This window comes from Mugil cephalus, chromosome 1 (genome assembly GCF_022458985.1).
Source record: "Mugil cephalus isolate CIBA_MC_2020 chromosome 1, CIBA_Mcephalus_1.1, whole genome shotgun sequence".
Classification (NCBI taxonomy): Eukaryota; Metazoa; Chordata; class Actinopteri; order Mugiliformes; family Mugilidae; genus Mugil; species Mugil cephalus.
The window spans coordinates 44,231,848-44,244,844 of NC_061770.1; the positions used below are offsets into that span (position 1 = coordinate 44,231,848).

Below are 12,997 nucleotides of genomic sequence, written 5' to 3' on the forward strand. Positions count from 1 at the left end.
TACTTGAGGACAATTAAAGTCGAGAGTTATTTCCAGCTCTGAGGCAGGGATGAAAATGTGCTCCTGAGGGTAGACTCTGTAGTTCTCATGTGCTCCCAGGAGGTGGAGCAGTAACCGACCGGAGAGATGTTTCAGCTTTCGCCGCCTCCGATGTGGGATATAGTCGACGAGTACGTATAGTTTTTCTGTTAATGTTTAACCATCCTCCGCAGGCACGCGGGACGTAACGCGGTGTCAGTACCAGCGGAGCAGGACTTCGGACTCGTCCTGAGCCGGAGAACGAGGGACGGGACTTCCCTCTGAAACCAGACTCATTTTTTCCAAGTGAAACCAGATGCTACGCAGTTGAACTGATTTCCAAACAGCCTTCCCCAGATTTTTCCTGGAGGATCATTTGGTTGGGGTGGAAAAAAAAAAACAAAAAACACACAGACATTGGCTTAACACATGTTTAATTTCTGAAATATGTTTTCTGTTTCAGTAAAAAAAAAAAAAAAAAAGTACAATCACAAGACAAAGTACAAATCAGTTTGCTTTAAGATGACACAGCTCCTGACAGCTGTAAATATGACTGATTAAAAACATTTAAGTGCAAGTGAACCAATGACAGCATTAAATGCAATGTACACCCTTTGGCTGCATTTCCTTATCAGAGGTCAGATTACTGTCAACCAGTATATGAACCAGCAACAGGTCACATTAATAAAAGTGTAACAGTGAGCTTCATGCTAGTGGCAAGCAAGTCCCACTGGAGGCACACCCATTTTTATCTCGACAGGACGAGCCGATATCGGAGAATTGCATAAATGTACAAACACGAACGTGCCAAGGTCTGAAGAGCTGTTGATGTAACGACCGGCACGAACTGGAAAATAATATTCCCGTTCCTGTTTCTGTAAACCTTTTTGCTGGTGGTGTTTTCCTTCCAATCTTTTTCGACTTCACTATTCGTTGTCACACTGGCACATGTTCAGCAAGGCGGTAACCGGAGAAACTAAAAAGGGCGAGGTCTGGCTGTGGCTCTGGTGTCCAAGGCAACCAGCGAACCGGCAAAGGAGCATGAGATGGGATTTGTTGTGTACACTAGGGGGGGAGAGGGGGGGTTGAGGAACCCCAGAGAAATTGCACTTTGGTAAATACTGTCAATCGTAGCTAAATGTTAACCGCACTCTGCACACTGACACAACCACCACTTCCTGACATGAGATATATGATGCCTGCACTACTACTCTGTGGCTGACACTCAGGCTTCCTATAAAGCTTGCACTCCGACTAATGCTAACGTATCAATATGCTAATCTCTACCACGGGGTTAGTGTGTTTTCGTGCAAACACTCACACATTAAAACTGATCACGACAAACAGCTGAGGCGGACGGGAGCGTGGTTAACTCGGAAGGAGTGTAGTACGTGAAAAGCGCTGAGCGAAGTTAGTACGGACGGAGAAGCGGCTGTACGCGCGTTCAAATGACGACAAAAGCGGCGAACCGACGGACCGACATCGCCACGGGGTTAGCTGCTAACGTGGCTGAAAGACAGAGGCTTCTATAACCACAGCAGTTATTGCACTTCCACTAGATCTACTGCAATGTCTTCCTTAAGGTATTATAACAGTGTAAAAATAACAACAATGATAATATACAAATATAAAACATTAGCTGAAATGTCAATGCCAGCCTAGCGTAAAACGCGTATGCTGCACAACATGAAAAGCAAATAAGAGTACATTTTTTTATTTGTAGGCCCCTGAAGAAGATACTCAGGGTGAAGTTGGCTTTTTCCTTTCCGGGTACATTCACTATAGACTGTTTGGAGCGTGAGGAGCACTGGGGGAGTTGGCGGCCAGTATCCGTCACTGAGGTTGGATTCATATCCCCAAAAAAAAAAAAAAAAAATCATAACAAGATCATATTGTTTGATAGGTGAAGATAAATGGGTTCTGGGACTGAAAAAAACTAAAGAATCACACCCAACAGGACAAGATCCTCGCTCTCATGCTGTTTCCTTTTTCCTGTTCTTATGAAAACACGGTGCTGCGCTGGTTGCCCTCCCCGACCTTCTCGAAAAACATGAAATCCTGAAATCCAAGGAAGCCATTGATCGTTATTTAGTCAGATCCAACATGATGGAATAATTTAAAAAAAATGAAATAAAAAGCTCTAGATGTGGGACTTACAATCAGGAAGCAGGACCCCATGAGCACGGCTTTCATCTTCACGTCCATGTCCAGCGGGAACTGGATGCCGAAGTTGTCCGTGTCTGTGAAGACTTCCTTCAAAAGGCCGCTCCACTGCTTGCTGATGCGACCGATGGACGCGCCGCCGTCTTTCCCCTTCAGCTGCGGAGCAACGACAACGTCAGTCCATCACCAGCCCTTCTCGGGGTCGTAAACAATGGCGTGTTTTGAGGGGCGGGGCTTAACTGGATGCCAAACATCTCAAACGGACCGTAAACGGTGGTTAGCATATTTCAGTGGACTGTTTTGGCACGAAGGGACGAGAAAAACGCATATTTTAGAGAATATATTAATACACTCACTCCCCGAGACCGCGAGTGTTATTTTAAAAAGATGACTCGACAAAGATATTACAAGAAGAAGGTGGAACCACTATGTAGGGTAAAGTAGTAAAAAAAAAACTTCTGCTTGGACAACCACTGAAACACTCACGTAACATTGTGTTAGCTCGTGGTTAGCAATAGCATGTAACATAACATGTAACAAGAATCCCCTAAATAGCGCTTAACTTAACGTCATTTCAGTCACGATTTATTCTAACCCATAATGTCATCCGGGCTGAAACTTATGTTGCATTAAATATACATCTGATGTAAAGTGTGCGTGTTGTTCATTGCGTCACTCCAATCCTTTCTTCTAATCGCCAAAGCCAAACCAAAGTTCTCTACGACTGGCAGCGGCTGCTATGTGACAAAACTTCAATCTAGTGTTTTTGATGTTTTGGTACCAAAAAATACAGCAAGACGACGTTTTCATTGTTCGACTCGAGCGTCCCTCTGTTTTGCCTCCAGCTAGCATTGTAACGTCACAGTGACGTAGGCCACGAAGGGGTCTATATGATCTCAAGTTAACATAAGTCTGGCTCTTTCCGCAAACCGTTGAGATATTCTGCTCTCCTGATGAGAAACACGACACCAGCAGGAGCTTAGCTGTTAGTCCGAGAGGAACAAATGGTCAATAGAGTCATTTCTTTAACCAGGCGCAATGACGTTACATTTACATTTAAGTTACATTTATCCTACAGGTTGAAGAAACAAGACATGCTGAGAATGCTGGTAGGATTTACTTTTGTTTGGGCAGAGGTGGGCTACAGATCTGTGTTTAATATACAGGCATTAGCAACTACTCCTCCCAGCCAGTGAACACGTTCACATCTGTAATACCTCAGCAGTTGCTGACCGCTGTGTCTGAAAAGCTCATTTTTTGGTTTAGATAGTCCAAGGATTCGCAGGGACATATTCTTGGCAGAGCCCCGTGAAATTTTTCAAAAGAGTTTGTTGATTTTCGCCCACAAACACCGAGCGTCCACGCCGAGCTCACCTCGAAGTTGACGTCCCCGCAGCAGTTGCAGGCAAAGCAGGGCCCCTCCAGCTTCATCACGGTCTCCTTGTTTGCGTTCTGGATGGAAAACTTGGGCAGGAAAGGGTGCCAGTCTTGTTTGACGTACCCAACGGTGGTGCCTGGTGGGGCCTGCACCTCCATCTGCGGGTTGCACGCATAGTTAAGTCAGAAACACGCATTTATGGATCCGCTATCTGCCCTCAACCCTTGACACAGACGGATATAAATAAAATATCACCAGGTTAGCAGTCACATGGGGCAAGGCAGGAATGATAAGTGAGAATGACTGCGCCGTTGTAAAACCACATAACAAAGGTAATACATCTCACATGGCCGCTGTCTGGGCAGAAAACCAAGGACAAGACCAGAGTGTTTGAGTGTATCAGCCTGGGTTCAGGCCAATGGGAACGTAAGGCAGACAAACGACGATTAGACAGGAAGGGACGGGGTTAGACCTCAGCGGAGGAATGGCAGAGGGTGGAGGGTGGGAGGAGATGGCTTGGACGGACAAAGGGCCATTCATGCTTTTAACAAACCACCGAGTCCACAAAGACACCACAACAGCACTCAGCGAAGCCAACACAAGGCGAGCTGCTGGGAGCTATGAGGTCGCAGGTTTTAGCATCGAGCTTTAGCTGTTTCTTGACATGAAAACAAGAGGAAAATGCTCAGGAAGAAGCACATTTCTTTTGCTTTGTGCCACCTCTACTACTAAAATAAAAAGAAAATAGTATAAACCCCATATAACAGGGTGAACCGCTTTAATCTATGTGTTGATTTTATAATAAACACGTGTGTTATGTGGTAAACCTTCTGGCTGCTTCGGACTTCATTTACTCACGTGAAGGTACAGTTTAAAGTTTAAAGACACAAACAGAGGGATTGTCGTGATTGTATTTACACAAGCAAGCACAAAATAACTTGAATTGAAAATATGTACCCCTGTATTTAACATGTGTAGTTGGACAATCAATCCCTGCTTCAGCAAAACAAACCAGGCCTGAGAGAGGAACTTTTTTTTTGGTATAAATCAAGGTGTTTGATCTGGAGGCGACTCTGGTTTATCGATGTATAACTGACTGAAATAAACTCTAAAGCAGGAGTCTTTAATGTTTTTCAGACCAGAGACCCCTGAACTGATGGAGAGATGAAGTAGGGACCTTCTACCAACTAGATGTGTCCTATATTAATCTCAGCCTAGTGCTATTTATTAATACACATTGTTATAAGCGTTTTGCATTTAATATGAAGCTATTCAAATAACATACAGGTTCAAAATTTTTTATTTTTTTTACTTCAAACATGTGCAATAATATATGGCCTCGTGATTGGCTCAGCAGCGATAGGGGCGCGGCCTACGGTGTACGGGAGGCTTTGATTGACAGGTCTCAGCTAGTGTGACGCTCTGTGTAAACAACGCGCTGTTGAGTGAAGCGTCGACTGAAAGATAAGAATTTCTGCCTCCGTTTATCCCTTTACTAAAATATGTTGAAATCACGTTAATGTGTATTTAAAAAAAAAATAAATATGGGGCAAAATTTGAAAAATACATATATAAAAAATGTCTAATCAACTAAACATTTTGCGACACCCCCTCCCCCCCCCCTGTTGAAGACCTATGCTCTAAACTTCACGTCCTCTGTTCAGAAGAGACAACCTGAGGTCTCCTCCGAGCCTGTTATCTGGAGGAGTCATTTCTCCAGGAGCTACGGGCGCAGGTGTTCGCTTTGCTCAAGTGTCGTCAGCAGGACGCATAAATCTTGCACCACATGACACTAGCAACGATGCTCATCTGACAGAGATCGAGAAATGCAGCTTCCGGCTGTGACAAAACGATGGGCCGATTATGCAGCTTCGCCGCACATTACCTGGAATCGATGTCGCTTTGAGGCGATGGCTCAGAACAAGGGACATATGCTCTCCAATTTTATTGCGGGTTCATAGGACCATAAGATCAGTACTACTTTCAATCTTTACTTCCAAAAGGATCCCCCCCCCTTGACGTAACATGTTTATTCAACTGAGTGATGAATCACAGTCTGGATGAAGTAATAGATAATAATCATCATGAGAATCGTACCGGCCGTTCAGTACAGGTAAATATTACCAACACTAAGCTGACCCACTTATCTCCTGTTGAACTGGAGCAATATTGATACTGGTGCTGTAAATCAATACAATATGAGGCTATTATCCGTGACTTCCATGACTTCACACCCGCCTTATAAACACACACACACACACACACGCGCTAAAGTTTGGACACAGACCTCTTGCAGGCAGCAGGGACACCAGCAGGAGACGCAGCGGAAAGGTCTCACGAGGCGGATGACCTCCCTGTCCGAGTTGTCCTTGATCTTCATGTCGAAGCTGCGCAGCGAGCCGCAGCAGTTCCTGGTGCAGCAGTCGTTCTTCTCCTTGGCCTTGTAGATCTTTTGGCCCAGGCTGTTCTTTATCTCGTACTGGTTGTTGGTCTCGAAGCCGATGAACGCTAGGTGGGATTGGAAGGGAAGGAGATAAGGGAAGAATCCCAAGGACAAAACACTTCTTTTCTTTTTCCACTCATGATTTATGTCGAGAGGTTTAAAGTTCGCGGATTATGCAAACACGTTAACACTCCTTACCTTCCAGGAGTTCAACTTTTTGATGGATGAGAATCTGGTCGATCTACAAAACAAATGAGGCAAATTACAACACGCGGAGCAGAAGGAACCCGTGTAACGCAGAAATTCTCAACAATAGAAAGCTCATTTCAGATGTTTGCAATTCAAAGCACCCTCTCCACCGAATTTCCATAAAGCCAGCTACCTCGGCGTGTGAACAAACGATTTTCTGTTGTTACCGAGCACAGGAAAGCGTTGCCTGCCGTAGGGCCAGAAAGGTTAAAGAACTGCTGTCATTTAATGTTTGCAAAAAGAAAACCTACAGAGACAGAGGGTGCTGGGTGCAGCCCTCTCGTCTTAAAGAGCCTGTTTCAAGGGTGGACACACGAACTCGAACGTTTTAGGAAGGCGCAGTAGTGGCTTCAGTGATAACAATCTAAAGCCATGTAGCTCTGTCACAGAACGGTTTCAAGTTAAAAAACGAATCTGAAAGTCACAAGTACTAACACAGGAAATTATTCTGTTTGAATGTGTCGGATCATTTTCACATGGAACAGAAGCAAAAAGAGGAACTTGAATGGTGTGAAAAGCAACATATACGTCAGTGCTCCCTCTACACCAGTGTTACACCCTTTCAAGTAGCTTTTTAGGATATTACACAATGAAAAGAGGCAGGGAAAAGTCAAAGAGTCACTCAGCGTCACGCGTATTGATAAGTCATTGTAGCTCACTTCTCATTTCAAAAGACAAAAAGTCTGTTTTTTTGCAGACGACTCTCCGGCCTACCTGCGTGAGGTACTCGAGCCCAGGCGGGACCCCGACAGGAACCACAGCTGGAGCTTGCACCGGGGCTGGAGAGATCCCCCCCGGGTGGCCGCCGTACTCCTGGGGCTGCATGACTGGTCCCGGCTGGTACATGACGGGGGGCGGGCCCGCGTTGTAGTCCATGTTGAAGCCTGGCGGAGGGGCTTTGCTGGGGTCACCGTACCCCCCCTGAGGGACCGGGTAAGGGGCTACGGAGTGGCCGCCGGGCTGAGCCATGGGGTAGGGCGCGTAGTTGGGAGTGCCTGGGTAACCTGGAGGGAGAAAAAGAGATGATATTTACCTTTGCACATGTTTAAATAAAACAGTCGACTTATTTTCACCGGGAAACAGACAAAACGACACAATAAAAACTAAAACAACCAGCAAAAAAACAGCAAAATCATCAGCATGAAGGGGGAAAAATGTAAAACATGAAGGAAAAGGAAAATAAAAAAAATAAAAAATGACGTTATCTCACCAACAAACCACGGCGATCAAGATCCTATCTTTCAACGGGACGAGGGCAAGACAGTTCAGAAAAGAGCCTTAATGTCACTGAGGCAGGAGACGCAGTCACGTCGACACCAGACTCATGATCTCTGAGAGCCTGGATAAAGGCAGGTGCTCTGTGCTCACAAGTGTGTGAGCGAGCGCATGCGTGTTTACCGTGGATCATCCTCCTTCTCATTGTGGGAGGGGAGAGCATGTAAGCTAATTATTTCCTGAGCCACTCTGCAGATGGAAAGCATGAAGAGGGGAGTGGACGCAAAGAACAAATATAAAAATTTAAAAAAAACAGACTACGCTATAAAGTAATAACCATTGCTGTTTTAACATTAACATTTTTATTTTATGTTTTTTCCAAACGAGCTGTAAACCGAACCATTGCTTGATAAGAAGTCTTTAGTTGGACTCAACAGCTGTCAATGACTCATTTCTGACCTTAGCACGCCACACTCTTCAGAGAGGTTATCGACGGGCAGTTCTGGGAGCTGGTACTGCTTCGAATGTCTTTGCATCTTAACCGAATCATAATCGCAGTTCTCCTGAATGTCCCCAGCCATTCCGATAAACGTCTGCACTTATCTGCCAGCGACGGGAGCACATGCTAATCACTGCATGGCACAAGTCCAACGCTTAATATCGATCGCTGCGGCCATCGCAGGAAGCCGCCGTCCAACTACATCGTACGAGCGAATCCCCGAATAAGCGAGCGTCGTTTGTTTGTTGTTGAAAAGAGCAGCGGATCATGCAAACCAGGAATTTGAATGACTAAATAAGAGCGGTGCGTGTGGAGGAAGAGGCTGTTTTTGGGTCGACCGAAATGATTAAACCCTCGAGGCCCCTACCGATCAATCCGCTCTTTTCCTTTAAATGTCTGTTACTGATTTGGAATCAAAACTATTCAGAAACTATCACCTTTTCTTCAGAAGCAAACCTCGGCTGACCTGTGACACCCACTCACTCACGGCAGCAGCCAGAACAAAAATGTAGGTGTGTTTTGTTTATGAATGGAAAACTTTACCTCACTCGTGTCTTTCATAATCACCTGAACACATCACATGCACTTCACTTGAGTTCAGCCTGTACTGGACAGAGTAAGCGCGGGCAGATCACCTGTGACAGAAACCTAACCAAGATAATAGATGACGTCAGCGGTGCTGGTGAAGGTGCCTCGCAAACTGGCCGAACTGGTTTTTCGTTCGACAGCGAACATGCCACTGATTCAGAGGTCACGGGTCTTTTAATTAGGAGATTCTCCGCCGGGCGAGATCCCGACGGTGGAGGCATTTAAGTTTGAAATCTCAGGGATTACAGCTAAAAAAGCAAACGATCCCCGGCTCTACTTTTGTCTTTCTAACAGGCTCGACCACAGGGGAAAAGGGAAGTGAGAGTACCGCTGAGTGAACTTTTAATGCTCGTTGCAGCTCCACCTCTTTCCACATTCCTTTCTCTGCAAGGCAGGCAACGAAATCAAAAAAAATGAATCATATATGTTGGAACAATGGGTTTTCTATCAATCTGATCTTATGAGCACAAACTGACGAGGCTACACAATCTCACCTTTCACCCTCTATAGCTGCTCTTTTCCATCCGCTGTGAGGGGAGGGAAGGGAGGGGGGGGGGTAGTCAAATCAGAAATGCAATCAAGGAATTTCTTTCCAGTTTCTCCACCTTGTGGAGGGTATGATTTCTGAAGGCCACCCCGAGGAATCCAGGGGGGGGGACCGGGGGGGCAGGACAAGGTGCTCATTCACTATGCGGGGTTGTTCGTCGTAAAGCTCCCGAGGAGATTTTGAAAACGCAAGAGCCCACTCGTTTCACAACGGCCGCGAAAACACAAAAGGGAAGAGGAAGAAACTATAAAGGGATCTGTGAAGGTAATCTGGATCAGTTTTTCCCGGCCGCTTTAATTCACTTACCCGGAGCAGACATGGCGAGCAGCTGGCTGAAAGTTTTCTGGGCGCAGGCTGAAATAAGGTCACGCTTCCTGCCACAACTGGAAGAAAGAAACGGAAAAGGCAGGGGGTGAGGACTGCACTGAGGAGATCAGAGGGAGACGCACAGAATCAGAAAAAAAGTGACAAAAAGAAGTGCATCTTACAGTCCCAATCAGTCACAAGATCAAGCTGAGGCTCACACACAGTAGTGGGTTTAATGATCAACCACGATCAAGGAAATCTTGTGACACAACTTAAACCTCTTATTAGTCTCCACTTTTTGGTCCTCGCTGACTGAAACCTAAGATGCATCAAAACAGGAGTGGGTGTGGTCTGTGGTGACCGGAGGAAGGGGGCTTGACTTTCATTTTTCCACTCATATCTTCATCCGCTCTTTCCGTTGTTTTATTTTGCCTCGATTACCATTAAAATAAGCTCAGACAACATTCAGACGATGCACGCGTGTTATGTGAGGTCGTTTTTTAACAAAAGGATAACTTCTAAACGCTGATCCCACCGCCCTTCGCATCTCCAGTCTCCATCTCTGCTGCATGGACACGGGGTACTTGATAAAAAGACTGATATAAAACCCCCCCATAATCCCCTAAAACTGAAGCGGCTGAAAAACATAAATCGTCTGAAAATGAAGACTTACCGCTCCCGGATGATTTGTTTCTTCGCCCAAATTAATAAAAGTGAAAGTGGAAAACAAATAAAAATGGAGAGAGGAAATAAAGGTCAATCCACGGAGCTCGGGAAGCCCCTTTTTGGTCGTCTTCTCTCTAACCTGTTATTCACGAACTACTATTCCGTCACTCCTCCTACCATCACTTTTTTTTGTTAAGAAAATCTCCTCCCCTTTTACATAAAAGATTTGTGGACTGCCTTATGACTGAAGCGCCCACATTTAAACATGTGGATTATTGTCGGGTGGAAGGGAAAGGAGACTATAAATAAATAACAAGGCTTGTCGGCTGCAGCTTTATCGCGTGGAAGTAGAAAACATTATCAGCGCATGCAGCTGCCCGAGGGAGGAGTTTAAACTGTTGCGTCAGATTACGCCACCAGAGGGCGCCAATACCCCAGAAATGACGTCCGCCACCCTCAGTACAACACAAAAAAATAAATACAAAATAAACAATAGATAACAGCATGCTGAAGTACTGTCAAAAAACTCTTAAATGTGGAGATAAGTTCACTATCTGAAAACTGTATTTACCGATGATTGTAGTTAGATAAATAAATGCGGCCAACTCCAAATAAATAAAACGGAATGAATTATAGCAGTTATATAAAACCAAGTTCACAAATCTCAACTAAATGTAATCAAATAGAGTAAACTAGTTAATGGCAGAAGGACCTGAGTAGCCAAAACTGTATTTTTTTAAAGACGGAAAAGAAGACAAATTTAAATAGATGTCAGTAGTTGCCTTGTAAATATGCTGTAACTGAAGTATAAACTAGCATTAGCATCCAAATAGAAACAGAATCTGTCTTACCTGAAAACTAACCAACTAAATGTTACTTACTCCAACTAAATGAAACAGAATACACCACAGCAATATAATAAAAACTGCAGTGAATTAGCTGAACTAATATAAACACAACTAAATTGAAAAAAATGAACTTGTGTTGCCTTCATACACGCTAAACTAGCGTTAACTAAATTGCATTAAAATAAACTACATTAATAACTATTTTTGACATAGTGATAAAGTAATAGTAGATTGAGACTGAACTACAACTATTTTTAAATGAGCACATAAGCAAGTGTATATGTGAAATAGCAGTTATGCTAGTTTAAAAACGTCTTTTTTTAGTCTAAGATATTGTTGAAGCTGAATAGTCGACTTTTAAATGAAGAGACCTTATGAACAGTTTCTTTTCGGCCTGAATTTAAGGTATTCCTATGCCTTTTCATTTATACCATTGCATTTTCTGTATAATGTTGTATAATGTTAACTTTCTAAACATTTAAACTATATGTCAACAGTTGCCTAGCAGCAGAGCTCCTACGACTTACGGCCCATGCTCCCACATGAAGACCAAGCATTTTGTGTACACGCCTTTCAGAATAACTACAGAAATAATAATAAAATAACACAGAGATGAGAGATAATACTAAGACTTACATTTTTCAAACCTGAAAATGAATCCCAATATTGTTGCCCTGAAGTTGGATGTGTATGCAACTGCATGTTCATGCTCTGCTGCCTCTAGTGGCCAAAACGTCAATTAACGTGGCTCTAATAACAATAAACCGTCATTTATAAATGTAAGACTTTAGACACTGTGAGGTATTTTGTGTTTGTTCTAGACAAAGCCTACATCCTTAGCATAAATCCTGATACAGATCAAGGTAGAGCTCTTTTAACCGCTTAATGTACTGTACTTGATGATGTGCTGGATACTTTATCATATTATTAAATCACGTTTAGTTACTGCTTTATTTGGTAAAATCATGAATGTACAGCTTCACGTATAATAGAAATAATGTTGCCAAGCTGTTGTATTAAATAACACTAATAATGGTTGCATTCACTTTAGGTGTCCTACTTCTCACATTGTCCAAGATGGCTCATTGTCCTTTTAAGTATTTAGTTACACCAGTATTTTTTTTATTTTATTTTTTTGGGTCATGTCTTATTACAATTTATCGCTGCAATTTACAATCACCCCCACCCCCAACGAGATTGAATCTGACAAATACCTTGTTTATACATATTTTCTCTGTTAATCTTCCCTGAGGATGCTCACATTTGTGGAGGGGTCGGTCTCTGCCAGTCTATATTTGGCACCTGCTGCAGAGCCTGATACTTATAGGGCACCGGCCCGGGGCGGGTACGAGGGAAGTTATCCAGCACACACATACACACACACACACACACACACACACGAACACACAGAAGGAGAGAGAGAGAGGCAGACATGCATGCACACAGGACACATTAAGACACAAATGAGTCAATTATTTCCATCTATCAGAGAGACAGGGATAAAGTTGTGATGGCTTCAGTCATTCAGAGAAATGGTTAATGATCTTCGGTGGCTTAATTCATCAAATATATATTTTTAAATCCTAAAAGTAACTCATCAACTTTAAAATGCGTAAAGCTTAATAAAAAAAAAGTAGTAGTATACTTTAACACATACTATAGGAAACCGAATTTATTACATTTGACCGATAAAAACTCATCGTGATTCTGATAAAGTGTCTCATTTGACATGTAGTAATACTGTGTTTAAATTATTAATAATCTCTCATATCCTTGACAACGTTCGGTAAGTGTACACTTCACTGTGACATTTTTTACCCCAATATGTAACTATGTAATAAGGAAATTATTTAGTTCAAACCTGTGAATATGCATAAAACAATCACATGAGTATGCTAAAGCTTAGATTCAAGGTTCAGTTCAAAGAGTTTATTGTCATGTGCACAGTGTAGAAACACTCTTCTTTTGCTGTCCACCCAAATGCCTAACAATACACACACACACAAAAAAAACAACCTTGGAAATAGAATATAAAAAATACATATCATGCAAAAAATAAAATGACTAGCACATGACC

At 43.2% G+C, this 12,997-nt stretch overlaps 1 protein-coding gene across 5 annotated transcripts; it reads right to left on the minus strand.

Moving 5' to 3' along the window:
* Nucleotides 1–435: 435 nt before the first annotated feature.
* On the minus strand, nucleotides 436–11,589 carry LOC125019633 (phospholipid scramblase 2-like). 5 transcript variants are annotated; one of them, XM_047604540.1, is made up of 8 exons: nucleotides 11,568–11,589; nucleotides 9,407–9,483; nucleotides 6,966–7,255; nucleotides 6,201–6,243; nucleotides 5,847–6,067; nucleotides 3,556–3,717; nucleotides 2,176–2,337; nucleotides 436–2,076 (listed from the first exon to the last, which is right to left on the minus strand). In XM_047604540.1, the coding sequence occupies exons 2-8, from the start codon at nucleotides 9,417–9,419 to the stop codon at nucleotides 2,017–2,019; spliced, it is 951 nt and encodes a 316-aa protein (XP_047460496.1). In that variant the 5' UTR covers nucleotides 9,420–9,483; nucleotides 11,568–11,589; the 3' UTR covers nucleotides 436–2,016. The 5 variants fall into 5 exon arrangements, with proteins under 5 accessions (XP_047460496.1, XP_047460506.1, XP_047460478.1 ...); XM_047604550.1 differs by having other exon boundaries at nucleotides 11,557–11,575; XM_047604522.1 differs by lacking the exon at nucleotides 11,568–11,589 and adding an exon at nucleotides 10,080–10,416.
* Between the last annotated feature and the right edge of the window lie 1,408 nt (nucleotides 11,590–12,997).